Source organism: Puntigrus tetrazona, chromosome 8 (assembly GCF_018831695.1).
Source record: "Puntigrus tetrazona isolate hp1 chromosome 8, ASM1883169v1, whole genome shotgun sequence".
Taxonomy (NCBI): Eukaryota; Metazoa; Chordata; class Actinopteri; order Cypriniformes; family Cyprinidae; genus Puntigrus; species Puntigrus tetrazona.
This window is the reverse complement of record NC_056706.1, coordinates 8,319,773-8,345,555: the sequence shown is the minus strand read 5'-3', so window position 1 is coordinate 8,345,555 and position 25,783 is coordinate 8,319,773. Positions and strand designations below refer to the sequence as shown.

At 36.6% G+C, this 25,783-nt stretch overlaps 1 protein-coding gene across 2 annotated transcripts in view; it reads left to right on the top strand.

The window, feature by feature from the left end:
• Window positions 1-25,783, top strand: part of faf1 (Fas (TNFRSF6) associated factor 1) — a 60,791-nt gene that overhangs the window by 466 nt on the left and 34,542 nt on the right. The window contains exons 2-8 of one of the 2 annotated variants that reach the window (XM_043247529.1): window positions 604-672; window positions 5,460-5,506; window positions 10,702-10,985; window positions 11,989-12,080; window positions 12,462-12,553; window positions 18,361-18,466; window positions 24,865-24,951. In XM_043247529.1, coding sequence (XP_043103464.1) covers window positions 604-672; window positions 5,460-5,506; window positions 10,702-10,985; window positions 11,989-12,080; window positions 12,462-12,553; window positions 18,361-18,466; window positions 24,865-24,951 — 777 coding nt within the window. Of the gene's footprint in view, window positions 1-603; window positions 673-5,459; window positions 5,507-10,701; window positions 10,986-11,988; window positions 12,081-12,461; window positions 12,554-18,357; window positions 18,467-24,864; window positions 24,952-25,783 lie in introns of both variants that reach the window. The other variant, XM_043247528.1, reaches the window with a different exon arrangement.

Here is a 25,783-nt window from a genome sequence, read left to right as displayed (position 1 = left end):
CTGGAAAGCACGGGACTAGACAAAAGAACAATGAGCAGCCTGAAATACATAATTTCGGTGTCGTCTGCTTTTCTGGGACTGTAAAACATAACTGCACTGCCATCCGAAGCTTGATCTGTGTTTTTATGACCCTGTAATGGCCAGAAGCTGTCAGATGACCCTGTACGGTTCTTTCTGTTTCTACACTGCCATCACCTGTCACATTCATGTTTTTCAGTTTGTTTACCTTGAGATTTTCAATACGAGTCAGTTTACGAGTGTTGACAATACGCGTTTCGCATAGAAACTGAAAGCGATCATAAATACGTAGCAATCGCAAATTTTCTGAGTCGACGTTCACCAAAATCGAAGATCGCTTATAAGCGCTGTTTCATTGTGACTATAAACTTACAGGTTTACAATAAACGTCTCTCACATAATGCTGTGCCTAAAAAAATATTAAATATGAATTAGCATAATGCATATTCACGTGACCTGCAACAAAATGGAGATTAATTTATCGTTTTCAGAAATATATGTTTATTTCAATTTAAAAAGAGGACTATATATGTTCTATATATTTAATATGCACATGTCACAACCAGTTTGTTGTTTTTGTTTCAGGCATGTACCGGAATTGACAACATTGCTGAGGCGATCACACTTCTGGAACTCAATAACTGGGACTTGGTGGTAAGATGCACTTCATTTGTTAAATCTATAAGACTGACACACAGCTAGATTTCTTTCAAAACACATTTTAACCGCATTTCAAACCGCAAGTGATTGTCTCCTATTTATCGTTTGTTTGTGGTGACACATTGGAGACAAAGCCACTATGTTTAGTGCAAACTCTTGTTTAATGGTGCCATTGTTCACAGGACATTCTGGCACAGCTCTGCAGTAGCTGTGTTTCCATCTACTACTTACATTGACTTACAGCAGAAGAACCTAGTCTGACATGTTTGGAATTCAAGGCTTTATTTTTATTTATAGTTTTGACACTGTAAACAATTGGCTTATAATCAGGGTCATTGTGTATCTATTTTTTTAGGAGTCATCGATAACACTTCTTTCTAATGATGTGTTCACACCAATGACCAATGCGCGATGCGTTTGCCGCGAAAGTGCGATATTCGCCTCAATCGCGTCTTCCGCACAAATGCAAATTTCGCAAAATTCCGCCCAAAATTCGCATGACGTGTTCTTGCGCAAGCCAATCAGCGAAGAGCTTATTGACACGTCCTGTTGAATCAAATGAAAGAAAGCGCTACTGTACTCTAGAGCATAGAAAACCATTAAAACCGATCAATTGCAATGGGAGTTGTATTTTATTAACACAGCTACAGAGATGCTATCAATAATAAACGCTAATAATAATTTAGGAAAACAGATACAAAACTGAATTGACTGAATTGAGTTGGTACTACAGAGTACCGATTCCTATTAAATCAATCAATAGCAAATTTCGATTAATTATTATTAAAACTTTTAATAGTAATATTTACACATTTCTAGCGTTTATTAATGTAGTAACAGTAAACCACTGTTTGTTTGCTAAAAAAATTAAAAGGGTTTCATTTTCATTCGATTAAAAATAAATAAATGCTTCAGAAAAAATAAAACACGAATTTCTAGAAGAAGAAAAAAGGCCCTGATGTTCAGAATGTTGAAATTGATAGTTTTGGACTGACTTTTTTCACACTGAAGTAAATGCTTTTGTTATTACATAGAGAGTAAAAAAGGTACTGAATTTCAGTTACCAGTACCAGTAACGATACTGGTAAAAATGAACCCAACCATACCCAAAAGGTGCCTAAACATAGCGATCATAGTTATCTCCACATAGTTGATGTTTGTATTTGCGCGTGTAATGAGCGAGTGACACAGTGAGCATATTCGCTTCGCCATAGTGGTGTAATTTTATGGTATGCATGGGGGATTATGGTTCAGATAATATATTGTGATATAGCCTAATATTTTATAATGAACCAAGCAAAATTGTAGTTGTACTCGATTGCTAGGGATTGCTCTCTGCTTTATCATGTATTCCATGTAAGGTAATCCAAGGATTAACTTTGATAATACCATTTGTGCTTCATTAAAAAACCAACCCCCACATACAAATAAATATTATTATTTGTAATAAAATTTAGACTTTGACTGTAATAATTAGTACAGAGCCAGTTATATACTTTAGAATTATGAAACAACGTAAGAACAGATGATTAAGTCTTTTCTGAATCTGTACCAGATTATAACAAGTATTGTAAGCACTGCATCGATTAATGTATTCCGTAGAAACAAATGAATTTAAGCATTCAGCACTGCAAAGTTAAATTGCACCTTTTCCTTGCATTTGGAAATTAATTTTGCAACACATATTACTTTAGCATGTGTCATTTATCTCAATAGGTGCTAAATGTTTTCAGTTATGTTGTGTTGACAAATTAATATTTAAAAAATTAGTTTTTTTGGATTAATTCACTCTACCAAGTCTATGGTTCTGCATTAATCACTTAGGCTTAATGACACATTTTGTACCACAATAGGTTTGGAGCTTAATTATGAAATATAAGTATTCCTGTTTTGTGGATTGGTAAGTATTTTGTTTGCCAGCATTAGGGGTGCATCAATTAGGACATTTCAGGTCAACACTGACATTCACTGCACCTCAAAAGCTGTTTAGAACTTTAAGATACATGCATACATAAATACATCAAAATGCACTGCATTCTAATATAATGCGACACATTGTGAAGTTATGTCTGTAATTTATAAACAGAGTATTTAATACTCAACTGATGAGAAAACATTAGCATCTTTAAATTATTTGCCCTCTTTTAGGATTTTGTTTAGGTTGGTAATTAAGATTAGTGACTAAACATTTGTGACAACATGACTACTTTTTGTTATTGCAGAATAAACCTCTCATCACAGTTATCACAATATGAGCAGGAACCATTTCTATCAGTTAGCATCTTTAATTCAGTCTGATTACGATGCAGCTGTTCTACCGAGAATACTCAAATTTGCCTTTTTGTTTCATTTGTTACACCAGTTTGTATTTCTTTTCCCCCTCTCTCTCTAATAGCATGCTGATTCTGTGCTACATAGAGTCACATTACAGTTTATACACATTAGAAAGGAGTCATTAGGGGCATTACACTGCAGTAGCGAAATGCATGCCCAAACAAGGGACCAGATCTTTACCTTTTTTTTTTTCAGGCAGGAACTGTTTCACTCCTACTGAACAAATAGTAGCTCCTTTGTTGCTCCTACTGTGCAGAGCTTATGTGTCTAAGTGTCTGTTTCAATCGATAATGTTATTTGAACAGACAGAAATGTCTGCTGCAGTCTAGTCTGCAGATACCCACACCTTTTTATAGCCTTTCATCTTATCTTTTGCAAACAGGTCATTTAGACAGATCAAAACGGTCCTAAAATGCCTTGTTGCAAGAGCCCATCCCACCCTTTGAATACATGGTGTGGAAATTGTAATTGAAGTCCTCTTAGTCTTTTTACAGTCTGGTATATCATCTTTCATTCGCCGACGCACAAACATTTCACCTCCAGAGCCTAAAAAACATGCAGCTGTGACAGGTGTCACACCACAGACAAAGGCAGACGTGCAGAGCTTGTTTTAATTGGCTGAATGTAAGAGTGGGCGTGTCCTCTAGCAGTTTCCGTAGTGCTAATTTGCATGAGGGACTGCGTGTGTCCCACTCTTTTCCTAAAATAGAGTTCAATCCATCACGTATTTACAGACAGCGATGGTGGTATGAAGAATGCAATGTCAGGACAGATCTAAAGTGACAGTTTTCAAACAAAATGAAGAAATCGTGGTTTTGCAGACAGATTTTCCTCCACAGAGTTGCTTTTTTATCTTGAAAGCAGGCTGTTTTACTATGTTTAGAAGGAAGCTGGTTGTATGCTGGCAGCAATTCAAAGAAAACAGGCCCGAGCCACGGCGTGGTTAAGTGCACCTGTGAATGTGATGACTTGCTGTTTTACTCGGGGTAGTGAGGTTGATTGAGTCAAAAAATGTAGACACGGGACAGCCAGCGAATGTTTGAACACCCCACACTGAAACCGGGGTGTGTGCCGTGCACACATGATCACACAAACACTGCACTGCACCAGAGCAAATCTTTCATTAGAATATAAATGGCCTTAAATGTGTAGAGCGCTTCTTTGCGAGCATTAAAGGGTTAAAACTATCTGATGTTCTGTCTCAACAGCAGACAAAACATCATTTCTGTGGCCTCTACCGGCATGGAAAAATATTTTCGAGCATAGCAAGCGTTACGATGTACGTCTCTGTATACACTTTGCTATTTGGCTCAATCAGAAGCCATTCCATTCAGATCTGTATCCACCGAGAGTAAGTCTCCTTATCACAGTCTGGCTCCAGAACCCACTTGCTCACACACGCACAGACACAAACACATCAGGCCCATCTCTGTGCATTCCACTTCAGTCTGATGAGAGAAGGAGAGGGGGAAATATGTGGCCCACATTGCTGAATATTCCTTGTTTTATTGTTTGGTTTACTTGCTGTGTATCTGTTATTTCTGTTATCATCTTAAACAATGAATTGGTATATTTAGACCGCTATTTATTTAGGTAGTTGATGTTAAGTTTCAAGAAATGACAGCACATGTATCCAGCAGTGCGATATGATATATATTATAGCAAAAGTAAATTGATATACTACAGTTTAAAATTAAATACACTAAAACAACAGTATTACGAATTATAATTTATTATAATTTTCTATTTGAATGTTTTAATATGTAATTTATTTATTTGTATTTTTTTCATTGCTGTATTTTATTAATGTAATTTATTCCTATAATGCAAAGCTAATATTTTCAGCGGCCTTTACTTCAGGCTTTAGTGTCACATGATCCTTCAGAAATTACTCTAATAGATTGATTTGGATTATAAATGTAGGAAACAGTTGTGCTTGCTTTTTGTGGAAACATAATACATTCTTTGATGAATAAACAGCTCGTCCTTGCTAAATAAAACAATATATATTTTTAAAGCTTTCATATAAAAGAAAAATAAACGTTTTGACAAGTTAGGAAATTACTAACCTCATTAGTCAATTAAATGATTACTTTTTATGACTTCATATTCATTTATAGAGTGCATTTGTGCTAGTTGTTTCACATTGCAAAATTATTTACATAAACTACTTTTAGTTTACTTTACATTTGCATGCTGTAGAGTGTATTCTGTATTCTCGGCCATTCATACTGTAAAATGAGGAAGTACATAAATATTCAGAGATTGTGTTAAAACATTTTCACTAGTTACATCACCTAAAAGATGTTTCCTTTTATACATTTGCATTCATTGACTAAAAGCTTTCATTTTCTGTCCCCTTTAATTTTAAACCAACCTAACAGTTATTTCTTGTACTAATCAATATTTCGAACTCTCATTAAAATATATTTGTATTTTCTTTGTAGGCAGCCATCAATGGAGTGATACCACAAGAAAATGGGATCTTGCAAAGGTATGATGTTGATTTGTTGCTTCTTATGAATCTAAAACCATCAACTCGGGCTTTCCTTTTACAAGATTATGGCAGAGATTCCACTCCATCGAACTGCATGTGGTAGTCTTTAGAGTAGAGATTAATTCTGGTAAACTCCAAAGACGGCACATTACCTGAATCAAGACCCGGCTGAGCTTGATGGCCCGAATGAGGTTGTTACTGTTTTCATGCCCCTGTAAAATGAAACTGGCCTCCTCTCAAAAGGGCATTCGTCTCTAAGCTATAATGAGACCCAGCTGTGGCTGCTGCTGGTTCCCTGAATGTTAAGGAATCAAGGGGGAAATGTCAGAGCAGCGTGTGTTTCGGCTTGTAGGGCCTTTGGTAGAGCTCTTATCATGTCTGCTCATCTGATTAGTCAAATCAGAAGTCTGCTCTTCCATTTTATGTCTGGCTAATCAGTAAACTAACTACTGAAAACAAAATCCTGCACTTTAATATTAATCTAGCTTAATTTCAGAATTTGTAATGTAATAATAATGTGTAAAGGAATCAATGCATTATCTTTCCCACAGTTAGCCTAGGTGTCAGTCTCTGGTGCAGCCCAATGACAAAATTTAAAGCGATCACTAATAAAATTGTATTTATTTTAGTATTTAATCACAAATTACATCATTATGCAGTATGCGTATGTACACATGGGTGTCCTATGGTTGTAAAAAAAAAAAAAAAAAGTTTTACATACAAATAACATGAGAAAAATCTATCTTCATTCTTAGAGTTACAAATAGCATGAGACAGGTTTATTGTCAATGTTAGAGATTATTTTTGCTGACACACCATAGATCACATTCATACTTCATCAACTACCTTCATACACACTGTATTATAATCTAATTTAATTTTTGTGATCATCAGTTATTAGAAGTATGACAGAAAGAGTTTTAGATTTTAGTGGAAGATCATTAGGCCTTTAAGACATTGTTTATGACTTTTAAATTCAGACTTTTCTTCTTCTTATGATTATTTGTGTATTTATACTACGCTACTGTTCATAAGTTGAATTAGGTAGATTTTTAAAATGATTTAAAATATAGCAACTCTTAAAATAACTTGTATGTTGTAATATATTTAAAAATGTTATTATTAAATTTTCTTTCTTTCTTTTACACTGCAGTATATATACACAGTAGTATTTATTGTGCATTACGGTAATGTTTATATAACATTTATTGTATATTTATAGTACATCACTTTAGTACCATGTATTAAAACCATTCTTTACGGTACTTTATGGTTAGGGCTAGAAAAGGAAAAAAAAACACGAGGGGAGGAAAAAGAAAGTGAGAATTAAAGTGTGTTGCGGAAATAATTGCGGTGAAATAGCAGTGTAGAAAAAGCTGTCATCTCATTTCCCTCTGGAAGTCTGCTCCCCAGCAATTACCCCCTTCGTGCCATTTCAACACCAGAGTCACAGGAAATCAAACAATCAAGTTTACTGCAGGGGTTTTCATAGCGGTTGGTTGATGACCTTGTTAATGGAGGAGAACAACCAACAAAGTTGGGAGCTTTTTATAGGAGTCAGCACGGATGTAGCCAACTGTGGGTTCTGCGCCGCTAGCCACGTTTCAGTGCGTTAATACAGTGCCCTAAAAATACTGTTTAATGTGATGTGTTTGTGACCAGCGGTATAGGATTGTTTAGATGCTCACCACTATTTCATACATGCAGGTTTTTCTTCTTCTTTTTTTCCCCCCTCGTGTTTTTTTTTTTTTTTTTCTTTAGTTTGGCCCGCTTTGGATAGCAGTGGACTCATTCATGGTGTGTTTAGGCTGAATGTAAAGCTTTTCAGCATTCCATCGACCAATTAAATTCTGCCAGTTGCATTGTGGGTAAGAAAAGTAGTTGACAGCTTGCATTGTTGTGCACTCTTCACTGGGTTGTGAAGGTATATAGAGGGGCCAACCACCTTGGCACAGCGCTGGGCACTAAACCGTTGACACCCACAATTGAAAATGCAACAAACAGTTCTTGTTGTTTGTCTGTCTCGCTTGAAGAGTTTGTAAAGTGTTACACTACGCATTTAGCCGTATTGAGATTTCCCTCATTCGCCTTGGCCTGAAAGAGAGAGAAATTGAACAGGAACGCACACAAACACAACAGCAAAAAAATTCTGCCCCAATAACAGGAATTGAAACTTTGAGCAACAAAAGGCGTTTGTGAACACTCATTGTGTCCGCCATCCATTTCTCCTTCCTCAACGGTCAGCGCTCATGAATGCAGCAGAGTCTTAAGAACAAATATATTCAGACGGAGCGCAATCTGTGACGGTTTATTTAGAGGGTGTGTGAATGTAAGAGCTTGGACACGAGGGCATGTTTTTCTCAAAGGCACGTAATTATGAATGGAGCCTGGCATGGCGACTTCCAGCCTGTGCATTCAGTGGGTGGCTGGCACCATACTGCAGGCTGTAGGATGGCACGGTTCACTCAAGTGCCCCCATTGAGTCGCCCGCCGCCAGCTGGATCTCTGCTCGGCGGGACCCGGAGACCTACGTGCTGCTGCCAAGTCAAGCGTGTGTGCAGACTGCCATCTAGACGCTCACGGTGGAATAACTGTTGACTGAATGCCAGTGTCTGAGAGTGTGGAGGAGAGAAAAGATAGACATTAGTGGGTGAAAATTATATACAGATCACAAGATTGTTTAAAAATGGGCTGAAGATGCCGCAGGCTGTGGAACTGTACTGTTGCAGCGCCGCTCTGGAAAAGATGTGTATTATTAACCACTCTCTCATATCACCGTGGAAGAACGAACACCAAGATTTGTTAATAATCTTGATGTAGCGTCTCATTGGTCAAGTCTATTTCTAACCACGTCAACTTCACGGATGTCATCTCGTGTAGGCCATACTCTGAAATATGTGCGAGGGAAACCTCATCTTTAATGTCTGAGGTTTACCAGATTTGTATTTTGTCATCATCTTGGCCTTGTCACAAGCCGTTTCTCGGTTTTGTTTTAGAAGCATCCAACAAAAGACGTGTTTGTTTGTTTTGCCTCGTGTTTTATTTTAAAGTGATAGTTCACTCAAAATAAACAAACTGTTGTCATTTATTCGCTCTTACAATTGTGGATTCCAGGCAAGGAAAATGAAGTTAGTCAATTCTTAAAAATCTCTGTATTTGATTCTGTTTTGGGCAAACGTTTCAGTGGTTATTCTGTCAACTTCTATGACTGGATTGAGTCAGCAAGTTATTCATATTAGTCAAGTTTGTTAATGAATCATTTAGACTGGTTTTGTGAACTGAATAAATTGGTTAAATTGGTACTATTGATATTTTTCTGACCTATTTTATTGATTCCCATATCAGTTCCCACATCTTTCTGCCGTGAACACTTGCTAAATTAGCTAAATCCGCTAAATTTGCTAAATACAACAATAAGTAATAAAGATATTACAAACATTACCAACATGATTTTCTGTAAAACTTTGCATGTATTGTGAAAATCTCTTTTTTTACAAATCTTATTCCTCATTCAAAGCGGTCATAAGAAGGCTGTTAAAATTTTACATATCATATATATTTGATATGCTACGTCAATGCTTCTTTTCCATCATGTCTATATGTCTAAATGTGTAGTTTATTATGAACGTTGTATTAAGTGACTATTTTGGCCTATAGATCTCACTGAGGCCGAAGCAGTGACTGTGTTTTTCTTTTCTTTTTTCTGGACATTTCTTTAATTTATCCAATGTTTGGGTTTTCCTTTTTGTGTCTAACGAGTTTCTGAATGCCCCCGGAGCCTAACGTCTTTAACCTTTTGGTATTGTAATAAGGTGGTATAAAGTCAGGCATTGTGTGCTGTGCCTGGCCCCCCGCTCCTGCTCTTACAGCGATATGTGCTGACCCTGGAGGAGAAGAGAGGAGCCTTTGTCCCGCCAGCGCTCAGAGAAAAGACATTATTTACTGCCACAGGGGAACACGGGGGCACGGGGGAATTCAGCCATCAGCCGCTGAGAGAGAGAGAGAGAGAGAGAGAGAGCTAGTGAGAGAGAGCTAGTGCCAGAAAAAGCCGTTTTGTGTCCTCAGCAGAGCAAAAAAGGGTGATTTTCTCTGGGTTGGACAATCGAGCGTCTGTTGGGCCCTGCCCATATTATTATACCAGTAAAGCCTGTTTACATTGAGTCTGATACTGTTTGGATTTCAGCACTGCCACCATTGTGGATCATGCAGAGCGGTGTAAGGAGGTGCAAGCTTATCCGCTCTCTCTCTTTTCGCCTCTCACTCACTTTATCTGTTTGTCTCTCCTCCAGTTCTCCTTTTCTAATGTTGGGGTCATTATGGAGTCTATTTCCGTTTACAGTTGTCAGATAAAGTAAACGTAAAATTGACAGGATACCCAGTGTTCTCATTGGATTATAAACCAAATACAGAAAGGCGGGAGGATTAGATATTATGCATTACATGGGTGGTTTGCATAATTTTGGGGTTTCCAACGCGTGGCCATCCACCCATTCGGATGTTCAGTTACACATGGGTCATAATAATAATAATGTTTTTATTTTATTTTCAGTGTCAGTATATAGAGTAGTTAACATTTGAAGTGGTTCAAAAAAAGTTGTCCTAATACAAGAACAGGTATTGTTTTGGTTTTATGTCTACTTCAAATGACTTCTCTCTGTGTGTGTATGTACACACACACACACACACACACACACACACACACACACACACATACATACACACACATATGCATACACATATGTCCCGTATTTATCAGTGCTGCTTAATATTTTTGTGGAAACAGTAATATGTTTTTCAGTACTCTTGGATAATTAAAAAAAAAAAAAACATTTACTTTTGTAACATTAGAAATGTCAGTTTAAAAACGTTTTGAATGCTATTGTGTGTGTGTGTGTGTGTGTGTGTGTGTGTGTGTATATATGAAGAATTTATTTGCAAAAACAGATGACTGATTTTTTTCAAGACAAATCCATCTGCAGTTTGACTGAGACTGGTGTTCACAATGAGAAAACATGATTTTTTTAAAAACTATTTTTAAAAACATTTATATGCTAAGTTTAATATGTTTGTTTTTGCAAATGAACTCGTAATATAAAATTTATGTATGCATCAGATTTCAGTTATGATGGAGAGGTGCTTATTGTGGCAAATTGTACATTAAGCTAATCCTCAATTTCTTCTGTCCTGTGTAGTAATTTCTCAAGTGAAGCATCTCAGACCAGCCCCTATGGACCCCACAACCAATCAGAAGCCACAGCACCTGTGCCCTCAGCCCCGCCTTCTTCAGCATCAGCATCAGCATCGGCATCAGCATCAGCATCATCATCTTCCTCACCCCCATCATCATCCAGCCCAGCCTTCTGCCCTGTCCAGCCCTCCCGGCACATAGTGGAACGGCAGTCGCGGATGCTCAACTTTCGCGTGGAGTACAGACAGCGCTCCACAGAAGTGGTGCTGGAAGATGCCAGCACAGTCGGTGAGCGCACGTCTTTAGGTAGTACACAGCTTTCTGGCCCCCATCCAAAAAGAATAAAAGAGCACATGCTAGTGGTGCTCTTGCAAAGGTAGCACACGTGGTTTCTTAGAAGTACACATCATACCAAGCCAGAGCACCTAGTAACAGGGTTCTTGTTACCCACAGTGCTGACAGGTTTCTACATTTACACTGAGGTTTTGTCAAATAGGCAGTGATTAGCAAGTCATCTGTTTTGAAAAAGTTTTCTCAGAAATGACTGAGTTCTTGGTAGCTGTAGATGCTAATCTTTGATTCTTGGTAAGCCATTCACTCAACACGTCTGAACCACTGTCTTCTGTGAATGAAAGTTGAATCTAATGTCATGAAGTCAACAAGAAGAGCTGTGATCTGCAGGTTGTATGGCAATTGGCAAGCTGCACAAATAATAGTTGTATAATAGTTGACTCAAACATACAGTGTCTTTTTTGTTTATTTTAAATAAACAAATGTTTTCTTTAATAATATTTATGTCAATATTGTCATTAAATATGAATGTGTGCATTTGTTATTCATAGGCATGAATAGTATTCATTAATTTAAATTATTGTAGTGTATTATGTTGCTTTTTTTTATTACAGTTATTGTAAATATATAATGTATTGTGTTATGTGTCTTGCAGAAGTCTTTTACACACAAGCATGGTTTCATCAGGTTTCTGTCTGAAGCTTGAAAATTGTAATGCATTTTATTATAAATGCAATTTAGATCATTATGCTCAGAAACCTGTAGCTGCAATAATTACCAAGTTAATAATTAGAATTTTGTTTTTGTGTGTGGTGGAGAGTTTTTTTGCGAACAAATGAAATGTAGCAGCTTGTGTCCTGAACTAATAACTGAACTGATTGCTAAAACAAAACCCTGACAAAAGTAGACTAGATACATGCTGTCCTCTAGTGGTAACATGCTAAACTGCCATAAAAAAAAAAATTCTTTTTAACCTCTTCTTATTTCTTTCTCTCTGCAGGAGATATTAAATCTATTTTAGAGACCGAGCTACAGGTGCCTGTCTCTAAAATGCAGTTAAAAGGCTGGAAGAGTGGAGACGTATCTGACAGTGTAAGAATGGCATTATAGTATGTTTGCTGTTGAAATATAGATTATAGGGTTTTTTATGTATTATTGGTGCAATAATAATTTTTTAAAACATAATGTAAAACAAATGTTTAAAATGATTTAAATAAGTGGCAAATATATGCCGAGTTGTTACTGCCATTTTGAGGGGAAAGGTTGAATCTAAAAATAATGTATTATTATTATTAGTTTATTATTAATAATAATATATATATAAAGTGTGTGTGTGTGTGTATGTTTTATGTTTGTTTTCATTAAATTACTTGTAGTTTTTCTTATGTTGTACCTATAAAATGGCAACTGTGAAAGTATTTATGACCTTTTATTTTTTTAATTTTTAATTTAATTTTTTTTACTTTTTCTCAGACTGTTCTGCGGAGTTTACATCTGCCTAAGAACAACAGTTTGTATGTGCTCACCCCTGATATCACCCCTTCAGCCAGCACCAGCCAGAGCAGGTATGTTTTTTCTGCGTTGACATTAGGCATTCATGTACGTTACATTTATTTGACTCTTTAGCTTAAACTGTGTTGCTTAAAGCAAAAACAATGCAAAAAAGCAAGTAGCATAATATGTAATAACAAGTACACACACTTTCTGGAGTATGCAAACATTTAAATAGGCTTGACATAGTTCTTCTAACTAAAGGTTTGGACATGTGTTTAATAAATAAAGTTGATTGCGTCAACCTCGCAGGATTCAGGCAGGGAAGTCTATAATTTTTGGAGAGTGTCTATAATTTCTATAATGTTTTTAATATAATGCAACTTTGTGAATTTCAGTAAACCGAGATTTTTGCCAGCTAAATGTTGTAGTTAACATCTACCAGCAGGGGTTGACTGGACCTTGTTAAGCAGAAAAAACCTTGATCCTTTGCATTTACGAGAATTCCCACAATCACCGCTAGGTGGCGTTGCACGATCACATTTCAGAAAAAGACATTAAATCAGCATTTTAATCAACTGAAGAACTTCTCTTTTTCATTTATTTGAGCTTATATTGCTTAATTTAAATTTACAAAGCTTACAAAGTTTTTTTTGTTTGTTTTAAAGATACTAATGCTTTTTCGAGTGGCAAGCATTAAATATATAAAAAGTAATACATTTACATGGCTACAAAAGATTTACTTCACAAATAAATGACCTTTCATGCACTATGAATAATCCTTAGAAGTTTCCATGAAATATATTAAGCAGAACAATTTATATTAGTATGGATAAAAATAAATGATCACCAAATCAGCGTATTAGTGAGTGATTTCTGAAGCATCATGTGACACTGAAAACTGGAGCAATGGCGGTTGACACGTTGTTTTGTTTAGTTTTTTTTTTTTAAATCAGCTTTGCCATCACAGGAATAAATTACATTTTCAAATAAATTGAAATTGTTATTTTTAATGGCAATAATAATATGACAGTTTTTAATATATTTGTAATCAATTAAAAGACTTAAAAAAAAAAAAAAAAAACTTCTCTAATGAATTTAGAGATTCTGTGACTCTCTCTAGATATTACATTCAAGAAGAAAAATATAGTTGATTGTCACCCTATTTCTGTTTAAATAAGCAAGGCGTTAACATTGTGGTCAGAGCAGTGCGGTTCAAAGTAATAAATGAAAGTAACTTCAGTTAGAAAGGGCTGCTTGTGTGTGTGTGTGTGTGTGTTATATTGATGTGCATGTGTTTGTGTGTGTGTAATTATGTGTTGATTAGCACTGCTGTAAGCCCCGGTGGGAGGTGGTGGCGATGCCGTCGAACGACTGGGTATAAACTGGCATCTCTGTCAGCTTGTGTGGACACTGTACTCTAGAGTGCGAAAACATTCTGAGAAAACTATTAAATGGACTGTAAACTAATATTGCGATAACAGTACCCTCCAAAGCACATCAGCACTTCGTTTTTTCCCCCTCCTCCTGTTATTTGGCACCTTTTCAGCCGCCTGCATTTCATGCGGTCCAGAGGCATTTTGTGCATGCATACAATTTATATATTTTTTCTTAGCTTTAATTTTGGAGATTGCAACAAAAAAGCACATTTCTGTGACGTACCGCACGTTATCGTGGACCGCATTGCCGGTCACAGGATGAACGGATCCGTCGAGATCACATGTATTGCTGTGATCCTGACAGCTGCTCGTTTTTTCCAGATCGGGCAGGTGACGTGCCACAGAGACCTTGTCACCTCTGTCTCTAAATGGCACAATATCTAATATCCAGCACCTACTAGAGCTCATCATCAGTGGCAGGCTCTAATTATTTCCCAGAAACTATTTTAGAGGAGTCGAAATAGGGGAGAAAAAGAGAGGGCCGGTGTTAGTTAGGTGTGACCCCATTGTTGCCCGTGATTGTCCTCTCCTGGTGCAGTGAGAAGAGGGCTTCCAGGAGGGTGAGCAGACAAGCTGTTAACTGCCTTTATAAATAACTGTCACAGAGAGACGGGGAGAGAGTGAAGTGTTCCTCAGCAGACTTCGCTCCTGCTGTACTGCTGCTCTTTGGTTGTATCTCTCAGGGGCAGTTCAGATGCCGTTTTCTCATCTGCTCAGGCATCTCTACTTACGCTTATTTTAAACCTGGCTTGAGCAAAACGTCAGTGTTTCTGTGCGATTTAGCAAATTATTAGAAAGAAACTGTGCGAAAGGATAACTGGGTCACTTCTGTTATGCAGTACTTTTTCTCGTCCCTGTCATGCGTGTCGGAATTTGTTGGATGAAACGTCGAATTCAGATGCAGATTAAATTAGATGGCTTTTTGTAATTACAAAATTACAAAGTAGCCAACCAAATGTTGAATATGAAATTATATTCTATTATTAAATTATAACTGTAAATAAAAGGTACTTTATTGATAGGATTGTTTTACAGCATAAGTACATTGAGAGGTTGGTAAGGATTTGCAGGGAGAAAGAATAATGAAAAAATATTTATTCATGGGAATAATTTGCAGGTAAAACAATAAGTCAAGCAAAGTTTTAAGCTCTCATTTTCTAATCCAACTTTATTCAAGTATTTTTCTGTTTGTTATGTTTCTGAGAAGAAAGCGAGCGCCACGTTTGCGTACTCATTTAAACGTCGCTTTTATCAAAGTGAGTGCTGTTGGGTTGTCTGATAAAAGTATTATGAGTTTAAATATGAAAGCCGTATATATCCTTTCATGAAAATAATTTCCTAAATTGATATAATCACCATTTACAAGGTCTGTCTGAAAACAACAAAGTAAGATTCATTGTATTAATTTTTTTAGTTTTAATTTGAAATGTTATTTTAAATTTGTTTTTTAAAATAATCAATTTTTTAACATTGACAAAAAATGACAAATGTCAGTTCTGCTTATTAGAATGATTTCACAAGGATCATGTGATGCTGAATACTGCAGTAATGGCTGATGAAAATTACATATAATAATATACATATATATTAATTGTAATAATATTTCTTATTAGTAGTGTTTGTTGTATTTTTGATCAAGGAAATGCAGCCTTGTTGAACACACGAGGCGGCTTAAAAAACAAAGTTCTCTGTCAGCTTGTTTTTAATTTAAATTAAAGTGTAAGGTCTCAGGATGCAGACTGTGAACAATGGGACAGTACTCAACAAATAAAAGCCACTGTAGGCAATTACTGCAAAGCATACCTCAGCACACCATATCCAAACATATTAATCAAACCTGTCTTCACACTGCGCCGCCTGCCTCATTTTCTTCCCTCTGTTTTGAATGCAAATACGGCACAGGCTTTGGAGCTTTCAAGACAGACACTCCATCCAAGGTAGTTACAGAAATCCAGTGATGAGCCAAGCTCATCTCGCTCGCTCTCCCTCTCGTGGAGGTATCCAAACCCCTAATCTCCAGCATAAATAATGGAACTTTATGAATAATTTAAAACGAATCATCTATTTCTGTTGCTTCCAGGAGATGTGTGTGTTTAAGGTTATTTTAATTTGAACTTCTGCTATTTCAAATACAAATGAGCAAATGAGTCAGTGCGCATTTGGTATTTATCTCATTTTCAGCATCTGATCTCCTGTGAGACTCGGGGGGCCCGAGGAATCTGCTGGTTTTGGCAGAAAGGAAAAACTGTTTAAACTACAGCAATTAGTACTTAGACTTGTCAAAGCAAAACAGGCGGGGAAAAAAAGCGTTTTTAGTGGCGGATGCAAAAATAAAATTTTAAAAGAAAGTGGTATGTTCGTGTATTCGGGGGTTTTGCTATAGGTCACCCTAAGAGGGTGCGTGTTAGAAATTAGATTGAGAGGTTGGTATATTGAGCGTGTACTATATGCGTGCCTATATGAGGAGTGAGACGCTAGGACTTTAATGAAGTCTCAGTCTTGCAGGATTCTGAGATGGTAGATGGAACCAATCTGCTCTTCATTTACACAAAGGTTTATTTTTTGTCTATAGCAGCCAGTGACAATCTTTCCAGTGCCTCCGATGGTGTGGAGAAGCTTTTAGGGTGAGTTTGGGGGGGTCAGCTCCAGGTGCTGTTGGGACCACAGAGGGCTGAACCTGGTTAAGCTCCTACAGATGAACCTTATGCTGTAGATCTGTTGTGTGAGGAAATTTCACATAGTTTTAACTCCTTAGAGAGAAAAGTTCTACTTTGCAGTTTACTTTTTAACCCACAGTTTCATAACGTCAATTGAAGTGGGACAAACCCAGAGTTCCGAAAATAGGTATATAGTTTTTATATCGGTACATTTTGAAATCTATATAGATGCATAAATAAACAAATTCAAAAATCAGTGTCCGTAAGATGCTTGTTTTGAAAACGAATTGTTCTTATCCTATTGTTCACCGGGTGCACATTAAATTAATCGAAAGTGACAGTAAAGACATTTGTGATAATATTTGTTTCCAAGAAATGCTTTTCAACTTAATCCTACATTCAAACGTATCATAGTTTGCACTAAAGTATAATAATTATAATAATAATAAACACAAATATTTTTAAATATATAAAAATACTTTTAAATTGTAATAATATTTTGTAATAATACAATTCACTGTAATTTTGAACTGTGGTGTGTTTTGTGTATGTGTGTGTTTTCATAAAAAAGAATTATGCACATAAAAGATTATTTCTTTATTTGACTATATAAACATATAGGAATCTATATGAAATTTTGTGTTTTCACATTTAGTAATTCAAACACGTCATACAGTTGGATGCTTTTGAAACTCTATTCAATTCATTTGTGATCTACAAGTTTTATTCTCACTTGATTTAATATATCCAAAGTTATAAATAGTACAGTTACAATGTATATTTTGCTTTGATGTGAAGTCCATTATTTGAACAGTACTAGTAGTAGTATATAGCAGATAATAAACGCTGGTTAGCAATATAACAAACAATATTTTAAGAATCAATATTAGATTGTTATTAATAATTAAATCAATATATTTTTACCCATTCCTTACCTTTAGTTATGCGCATTAGTCAATGCAAATCTATTGTATCAGAATACAAAATGTCTCCAAATTGTTCTTATTTGGTGAGAGTCTTGATACCCCAATTAAACCCCCCTTTTTACGACTTGTATTCATGACTCTGTGTTTTTCCACTCTCCACAGCATCGCATATGCATCCTCCTCTCCTAGGCCACCGTTTCAATCTTCATCGCTAGCTACAACAAACATTACATTTACATATTGATTTCGCAGTTTTAGTCAATGTAAATAAGCTGCCATTACAGTAAATTTGGTCCTCTGTTAACATAAGCTTGTCCAAAGCTCCTCAGATTAAGGCGCTGGTTGCATAATTAATGTGTGCGTTACATATTAATTCCCAGACTCTCCTCTTCCTGACTGCTTTCATTCGAACCCTGATTAGCCGGCAGGCTCGCCTCTAAGCTGTTGATTCATATTCACACACACAGACGGAGCATTTGCTCAAAGCGCTACTTAACCCCCATCGTTTGTCATCAGATGAGGCCTTCTCTCCTACAGCTCAGCACCACGGCTCCCATGAATCTCAAACCCGCTCTGAGGTCAGCGTGATGGCGGAGCGGACGAACAGCACAAGCCCTCTTGTCCTTTTGTGAGACGTTTACACCTCTTAGCCCCAATCGATACCTCCAGATGGCCTTGGTGCTGGTGTGCGCCCATGCTGTGGCCCTACTGCCCGAGCAGAGCAGTGGGGTGGCACAGGCTTGTCAGAGCCCAAAGACCCTGGGGAGATGTAGACGAGCCTTGACTCGTCCACCGCTGAACTCTAATGCTCCTTTCTCTCTCTTTTTTTCCCCCTTCTGCCCTTCCCGCCGTTTAGCAGTGCCCAGCAAGGGTTGTCGAATCAAAACTACCTGCTCGTCATTAGCCACCGTGAAGCACAGAGAGATTACAGCCTCAACTTCCCTGCCAGCAAAACCATTCAGGAGGTGAGACCAACGCACACCTGTCTGTCACCTAACCCCTCTGTCTGTCTGTCTGTCTGTCTCTTCACTGTGTTTCTGCCTGTGTTCTCTCAAACTGCTCAGAGTTTTTTTTTTTTTAGTGGGGCGTCAATATAATTATTACGTGCTAAAATAATAGTCCTCATTGTGCTGGAGATGATTAAGGATGATGATTAAGGCCTGTGTTGAGCCAAAGTTAATAATCTCCCAGGCAAATTTCTTCCTTTACAGAATGCCCATGGAACTAATAACTTCAGGACTGCTTCAAAATGCCGCAACTGTGCATTTTGTGTGAAACTATGTGTAAATTTTGTCATGTGACCCAATGAGATCATATACAGTTTCATGTGATTAAGAGATTCACATTGTTTTGCATTTCAAGGCAAATTGTCTGCACAGTCATTTATTCAAAATAAATTTTAATTTACAAATATATACTGTGCATGTAGCACAACATTCAGATTAAACTGAAATTTTTATTTAGCATGCAGCACAGTATGACTATGGAACAAGAGTTGTATATATTTGGTACATTATTTTTTTGTTTGTTTTATTTATTAACTATAATTGTTAACATGTTTTTCCTTTGTTTTACCTTTATTGATTTTTATTTGGGATATTGTATGTTTGTATATTTCAAATGAATGCAGACATTCTGATTTAAAAAAACTTTTTTTTACCCCTCATTGACCTTTTTTACAATTATTACAGCTACTTTCCCTCTCTCCTGTTCTGTGAAATGGGAATTTCTGAAATCCTGAGGTACTGGGGTGTTTGCTTATTTCCTCTTTCTAATAATATAATATTTTGTAGCAGGTGAGTTTCATATTCTACAAGACTGTCTGTTGTGCGTCTTTCTGCTCATCACATTGTCTGCAATAACCAGAGCTCAGTATTGAGCAGCATAAATAAACCCCCCTGTGGCTCATCAGCTCCTTTCCCTCTCCCATCAGACCTGTGCGATGCCATTCTTTTCATCACTTTCCTTTTAACTACACAGTGTTGTATTTAAGGTTGGTTTGTGTGGGACACAAAACCCAAACGCTCCATTCTGTACACACACAGACCCCTCCCTGAGTCCCTTGCATTCTCCTCGGCCTGCCCCAGTAACCTACACACAGCTTTCTGGAAATGGCTCCATTAATTATTCACAGCAGGTAGCACGCACCACGTCAAGTGTAACAAGCTCCCTGTGGACTGACAGCGCCACTTGAACCCCTCCTTCAGTGCCGGGGGAGTCATGTTGGGCCAGTGCAGTGCCGTTTTAAAGAAACAGACATCTGTGATGTTCTTTTTTTTTTTTTTTTTTTAACTTTAGTCAACTTTTATAACTTGTGCAGATTATTAGTTTAAACTTGCGCTACAAAACTCTTGCTCTTAACTTTTTGTTTTATTTTCCATTTAATAATTTTGGAAAATCCTTGAAACATAATCCGTTTAAGAAGCAGAAATGGTTACACTTCATTTTGAGGTGTCCTTCTTACAGTGTAATTACGAATGTAAGTACTGGGTAATATTAATTAACTACATTTACTATATGGTTATGGATAGGATTAGGGTTCGGCTTAGAGTTACTAACTTGCATGTAATTATGTATAATTTATTGTTATTGTACAATTACATATAACAAAGACACCTTAAAAAAGTGTTACTGTTATAGTATATAAGATATTAAGACTTGTTTTCTGGGAAATTTTTCCAAATTGTTAAATTAATAAATAAAGAGAATTTGTCTTATTTTCTACTTTAGATTTACTATTTTTTTTCTCTCTTTTGGAAGTGTGATAAACTCGTTACACCAAACATTCAGAAATTCCATTTATTTGTAAATATAAATTTTGAGAAGCACAAGGAATTTTGTAAGAAACCGCTTGCAATTTCTTCCATTCTTCCATTTTATACTCTATATTTCCTTTTAGTCCGAATTTGTTCATTTTTCAAACTAAGAGCTGATTTCCCCCACCTCAGCTTTGTCCACGCAATCCCAGAATCCCTTTCCCGGCGAAACTGCCGCCTTGATGGCGCTGGTCACCATTACAGTAATCAGACTACTTGACAGGTTTGTAATGGTGCTAATTGAAGAGATTAAAGTGAGATGGGTGAGCGCTCTCTTTCCCTCAGCAGATGGTTTTGATGAGCACCTACTGTGAACCTTAAGTGTTTCTGCCGAGATTACAACAACTGGAGAGTAGAGCCCGCAGGGTAGAGAAAAGAGAAGCAGGAAGCGAAGCTGTTGGCTTGGTAGGGGAGCAAGTGACTGGACAAAGCTGAATCAAACGGGCCGCTGTGGCCCCGACTGGCTTGATCCTCAGGCATTCTGTTTCTTTCTTCCTAAGATGGAGAACGAGGGGGAGAGGGAGAAGATTTGTTTTCTAAGGAGAAACAAATTGTGTGTGATACAAACTGTTTTTGTAAGAGAACACCTTATTGGTTGCATGGAGTTGGTTTAGTTAGCTGGAGAGTTCATTAGTTACTTTGGCTCCACAGGAAGGTTTTCCCTCTTTTGGGATGGGAACATTTTTATCTAACGTGTCCAAGAAGTCGCTTTTGTGCCCGAAAATGCCAGAAAATAAACATGTGGCCGAAAAGCAAAAGCTCAGCGGGATCCACCACGTTTCTTCACAAACATCTTGTTGAGAAAAAGTTACTAACAAGTGAGAAAAGTTTTTGTTTTACAGTTGTGGCCCTAAAACTGAAGGCCTGTGTGAAAATGCAACAAAACAGCAACAGAGAGCTCTCACAATCTTCCCTCTCTCTTCTTTTCCCTATTCACCCCCTCTCAGCCACATATGGAGAGGACTCCTCTCCAGCCTTTCTTTTTCTGCTCATCTTTTGTCTTTGCTGAAGACCAGCCGATGCTTTTCTGCATGTGCATATCAATAGGAGCAGCAAAAGAGAGAGAGAAGAGAGTCCCTCAGTGCTGTCCCGTTGTTTGTCTTTGCCAAAGGCTCTCGCTCTGCCTCCAGGCTCCCAGGGAACGTACCCTTCCACTATTCGGCCCCGGGCCCTGCTCTCCTCCTCTGATTGGCATTCCCAAACCCGAGTTCGGGGCTACGCTTAAGCCTCAGAGCAAATGTTTGTCAGGAAAGTGGTGGGGAGAATAGGGCCGTCCGATAGGGCTCTGCCGTCCGTGACCAGACGACTCGTCCCAGGGATTTTTGCCGGCCCCACAGTGTTTCTCTCCGCAGCTGGAGAGATGAACGCAGAGGAAGAAAAGAAGGATGGAGAGTAAAAGAGTGTGAATGAAAGGCATCTGGTGCTGAAGAGCTTGTGACTGTTTAACGGCAACCTTTTCTTCTCTTTGATTTCTCTCCAGCCAAGGATTACCAGTACTTGGCATTTAGAAAGATTGGATCATTAATGTGCGTGTGTGTGTGTGTGTGTGTGTGTGTGTGTGTGTGTGTGTGCTTGTTTGTCTGTGAGAGCGTACGTGTTTATTGACATCTATGTCATTTAATTTTGTATGTTTTTTCTTGAGCACTTTGACTAATCTTTTTCTTTTATGAAGATATTAATAACATTAGTTAATTTAATAAAATAATATAATAGATTGTTTAATTGCTAGTTAAACTATTTTTCTTTTTTTTTCTAAATATAAAAGATTAAATTAATCTTTAAATTGAACTCTGCAGTTTAGGTTCTGTCAATAAGGGGGCAGCAATACACAGATGCCTTTCAAATTCTTTGTATCTCAAATACTGTTCTTTATCTTTGTACATTTTGTGCAGTCCATCTTCTAATCCTTTTATTTTGACACCATGGAAGTATTTCTGAGGATGATATATAATATTTATCTTATATGACAACCACACTGGAGTATATATGAATGAAAGAAAACCTTTTTAAATGAACTGCGCTGTTACATGCAGTCCTTAAGAATATAATCCCGGCAGCTGAAATGTCTTTATCCGTGAGATCTTCCCGCATTTTCTGATATAATGTCAACATTTTCAGCTTTTTTTTCCTTCTCCTTTTCACAGTGGATGTCTGTTCCCCGATGCTAAAAACTCTATTGTGACATTTAAAATGAAATGTCAGCGGAACTGGGTTTAATAGGACTGAGTCTTTTCCTTCATTGTTTAATCAAACCTCATTGTTCCTTATGGGCAGCGGTTTGGGCAAGACAGAACAAATGTCAGACGTTTCCGAACATCTTCAAACTCTCTTTACTTTCTCTCAGAAATCAGTGATAAATAAACTTGTTATTCGGTGGATTTGTTTGTTTATCCTTCCCGTGTATATATTTTTTCTCATTTAGTTGGGTAATGTTGGCTTTAATTTGCAGACCCCTGACTGCTAAGAGGAGGAATTCGTAGCTCATGAATAGGTAATGACACTTGTGTTTGTGAATATTGCAGCAGTATGGGGCTTTTTCCTTTTAAGTCAATTATAATTCGCAGTAGTTGCAGAAAAAGCCCATCACCCAACAAGTCACCTCTGATAAATGAACTTTAATTCCATCTTTTTTCACCGACAGGTTTGCAGTGTGGTTTTATTTGCTATTTTCTTTTCTTATTCTCCAAGAGCTTCCAAATCTCTATCTTCCAATATAGCTAAATCTGTTTTGAAGTCAAATAACAGTGAAAAGCTTCTCTTTGGTTGTTTGTCAAGATGGGATGAAGTCTGGCTGAAGTGCCGAGTGGTATAGGTATATTGACAGTAGGGCAGTGCTCATAAAAAAGACCCAATGAAGTAAAGCGGTGAAATATCAGATTCTCGCAGAGGGCCAATTTGTTATAGCAGCTAAATGCTTCTGTCTGGCCCTCGGTGATGGCGTTACTTTCTACTTTCTCTTGGGCTGCGATGCCATTTGACCCTAAACTGTTCATTACAGCCAAGAGCCGGTGTTTACGGCAGCCTGCCGGTCAGGCCTGGGCGGCCAAATCCCTGTAGCCCTCTGGTCAAACACAGATATTACACTCTGTAATAACATTGGCCAACCCAGCTGACCCTTGCTCGCTTCAATAAGAAAAACGCACAGCCCAGTGTGTGGGCTTGTGGATGTTTGAGTGTGTGTGTGTGTGTGTGTGTGTGTGTGTATATGTGATGGTAGAGTCTCCGACTTTAGCCAACCAAGGTGATGTTGTCAATATCTGAATTTGTTTCCCTTTATTGAGTTCGTGCCTGACCAAAATGGTCAGGAAGCTCACTTTAGTCATGGTTATAGTCATGTGTTATATATATATATATATATATATATATATATATATATATATATATATATATATATATATATATATATATATATATATATATATATATATATATATAAACAAAACAATCCTTATTAAAAACCTATATACATGAATGGAGTGGTTTTAAATTATTTTTGTTTCAACACAGATTAGAAAAACCAAAAATACTTCAAATTCCATATTTAATTTAATGTTTAATTTAATTGTTACTTACTGTTTTATTATGATTTTGTAAAATGTATTATCAGTCTCTATTTGATAATCCGTTTTGCCTTTTTGTCTCCCTACAGATATGCTTCATTATTGACATAGAATAAGTATCATAAGAGTATTAATCATTTTAATTTCAAATTCTTAAAAAAAATAAAAATAAAATAAAATCAGCTGACATATTTCAGGTCACAACCCTCCAGTTAAGAACCACTATTACTCCATTCATAAATATTCATATTGTTAGTGGTTATATTTTGTTAACAGAAATGTCCTGATTGTATCTGTTAATGAATTCTTAACCCTTAAATCTCTTTCAACCCTGCTTCATGTCCTTTGTTTTTACAAGCATCTTGCAGCCATCGTTTCTGCCTCCGTGGGCACGAGTCCTCAGTCTGGCAGAGGATACATGTCCACTCAGTGCGCTGGCGGTGGGATTTGGCCATGCGCTATGAGGGCTTTCCGCCACAATGGCTAGTTTTCTCTGCCTCTGTATCTAGCGCCGCGGGGTAGTGCATTCTCTGGGGATAATGCACTAGAATCTGCGGCCCATCCAGCTTTGGGCGACGCCTGCTTTGATCAGCCCCATCCTCCGCACATCAGCCTGGCGTTGGGCTTTAAACCAACAGCGGCATAGGACCAGGGGCCAGCATCAACTGTTTAAATGCACGCAATGTTATTAAGTGCAGTTACACAGCGGTGAATAGCAGAAGGGAAATACTGTCTATTTTTCAAGTGAAGGGCTGTTGGCATTGGGCATTAGGACAGGCATCTGTGGAATTTTTTAGTACACGAAGCTCTTTTCCACTACTTGCCTTGTCTCCCTTCCATCACAGTCACTTATATCTTAGTGAAAATAGCAGGTACACTGCTGATAGTGTTGTCTGGTAGTATTTGTGAAATAAAATTCAATATGTTTATGGATTGTGTTGCGTTTTTGTACCTGTTATCTAATATTTTTGTATGTTTATATGTCAGGTGAAAAGGAACATTTCAGACCTGACAAACATCCCTGTGCGGCATCAACAGTGGGACGGCTGGCCTGCCTCTGCCTCAGATGACTCGGTATGTTTTTTTCAATCTTTTATTTTTATTTTTTTATCTGTGCACATGCCTTTTGCTCCAGTTTTATTAAAAAATGCTTTGTTTGTAAAAAATAGTAAATTTAAATTTAGATTAGTAGAAGTGTCACTAACTGTGTGTGTATATATATATATATATATATATATATATATATATATATATATATGTATATATATATATATATATATATATGTATATATATATATATATATATATATATATATATATATATATATATATATATATATATATATATATATATATATATATATATATATATATATGTATGTATATATATATATATATATATATATATATATATATATATATATATATATATATATATATATATATATATATATATATATATATATATATATATATATATATATATATATATATATATATATATATATATATATATATATATATATATATATATATATATATATATATATATATATATATATATATATATATATATATATATATATATATATATATATATATATATATATATATATATATATATACATATATATATATATATATATATATATATATATATATATAATTAAAAATAAAGTATTTTTGCCACATTAAACTGAGATTTGGATCTCGATAGCAAAAAAAGACTTCTTGTTGGTGACTTGGTTTCGGTCAAGCCTCGGGTGTCCCTTACCATAGAAAAGTCTTACTGGCCCCAAATCCTGCACTTGATATTAAGTTTTTTGACAATAAGTTTTGCTTTGTTATAATTGGTGCATTTTTACTTTCAGTGTGAAACAACAAAAATTGTGCCTGTGTAAGAAAA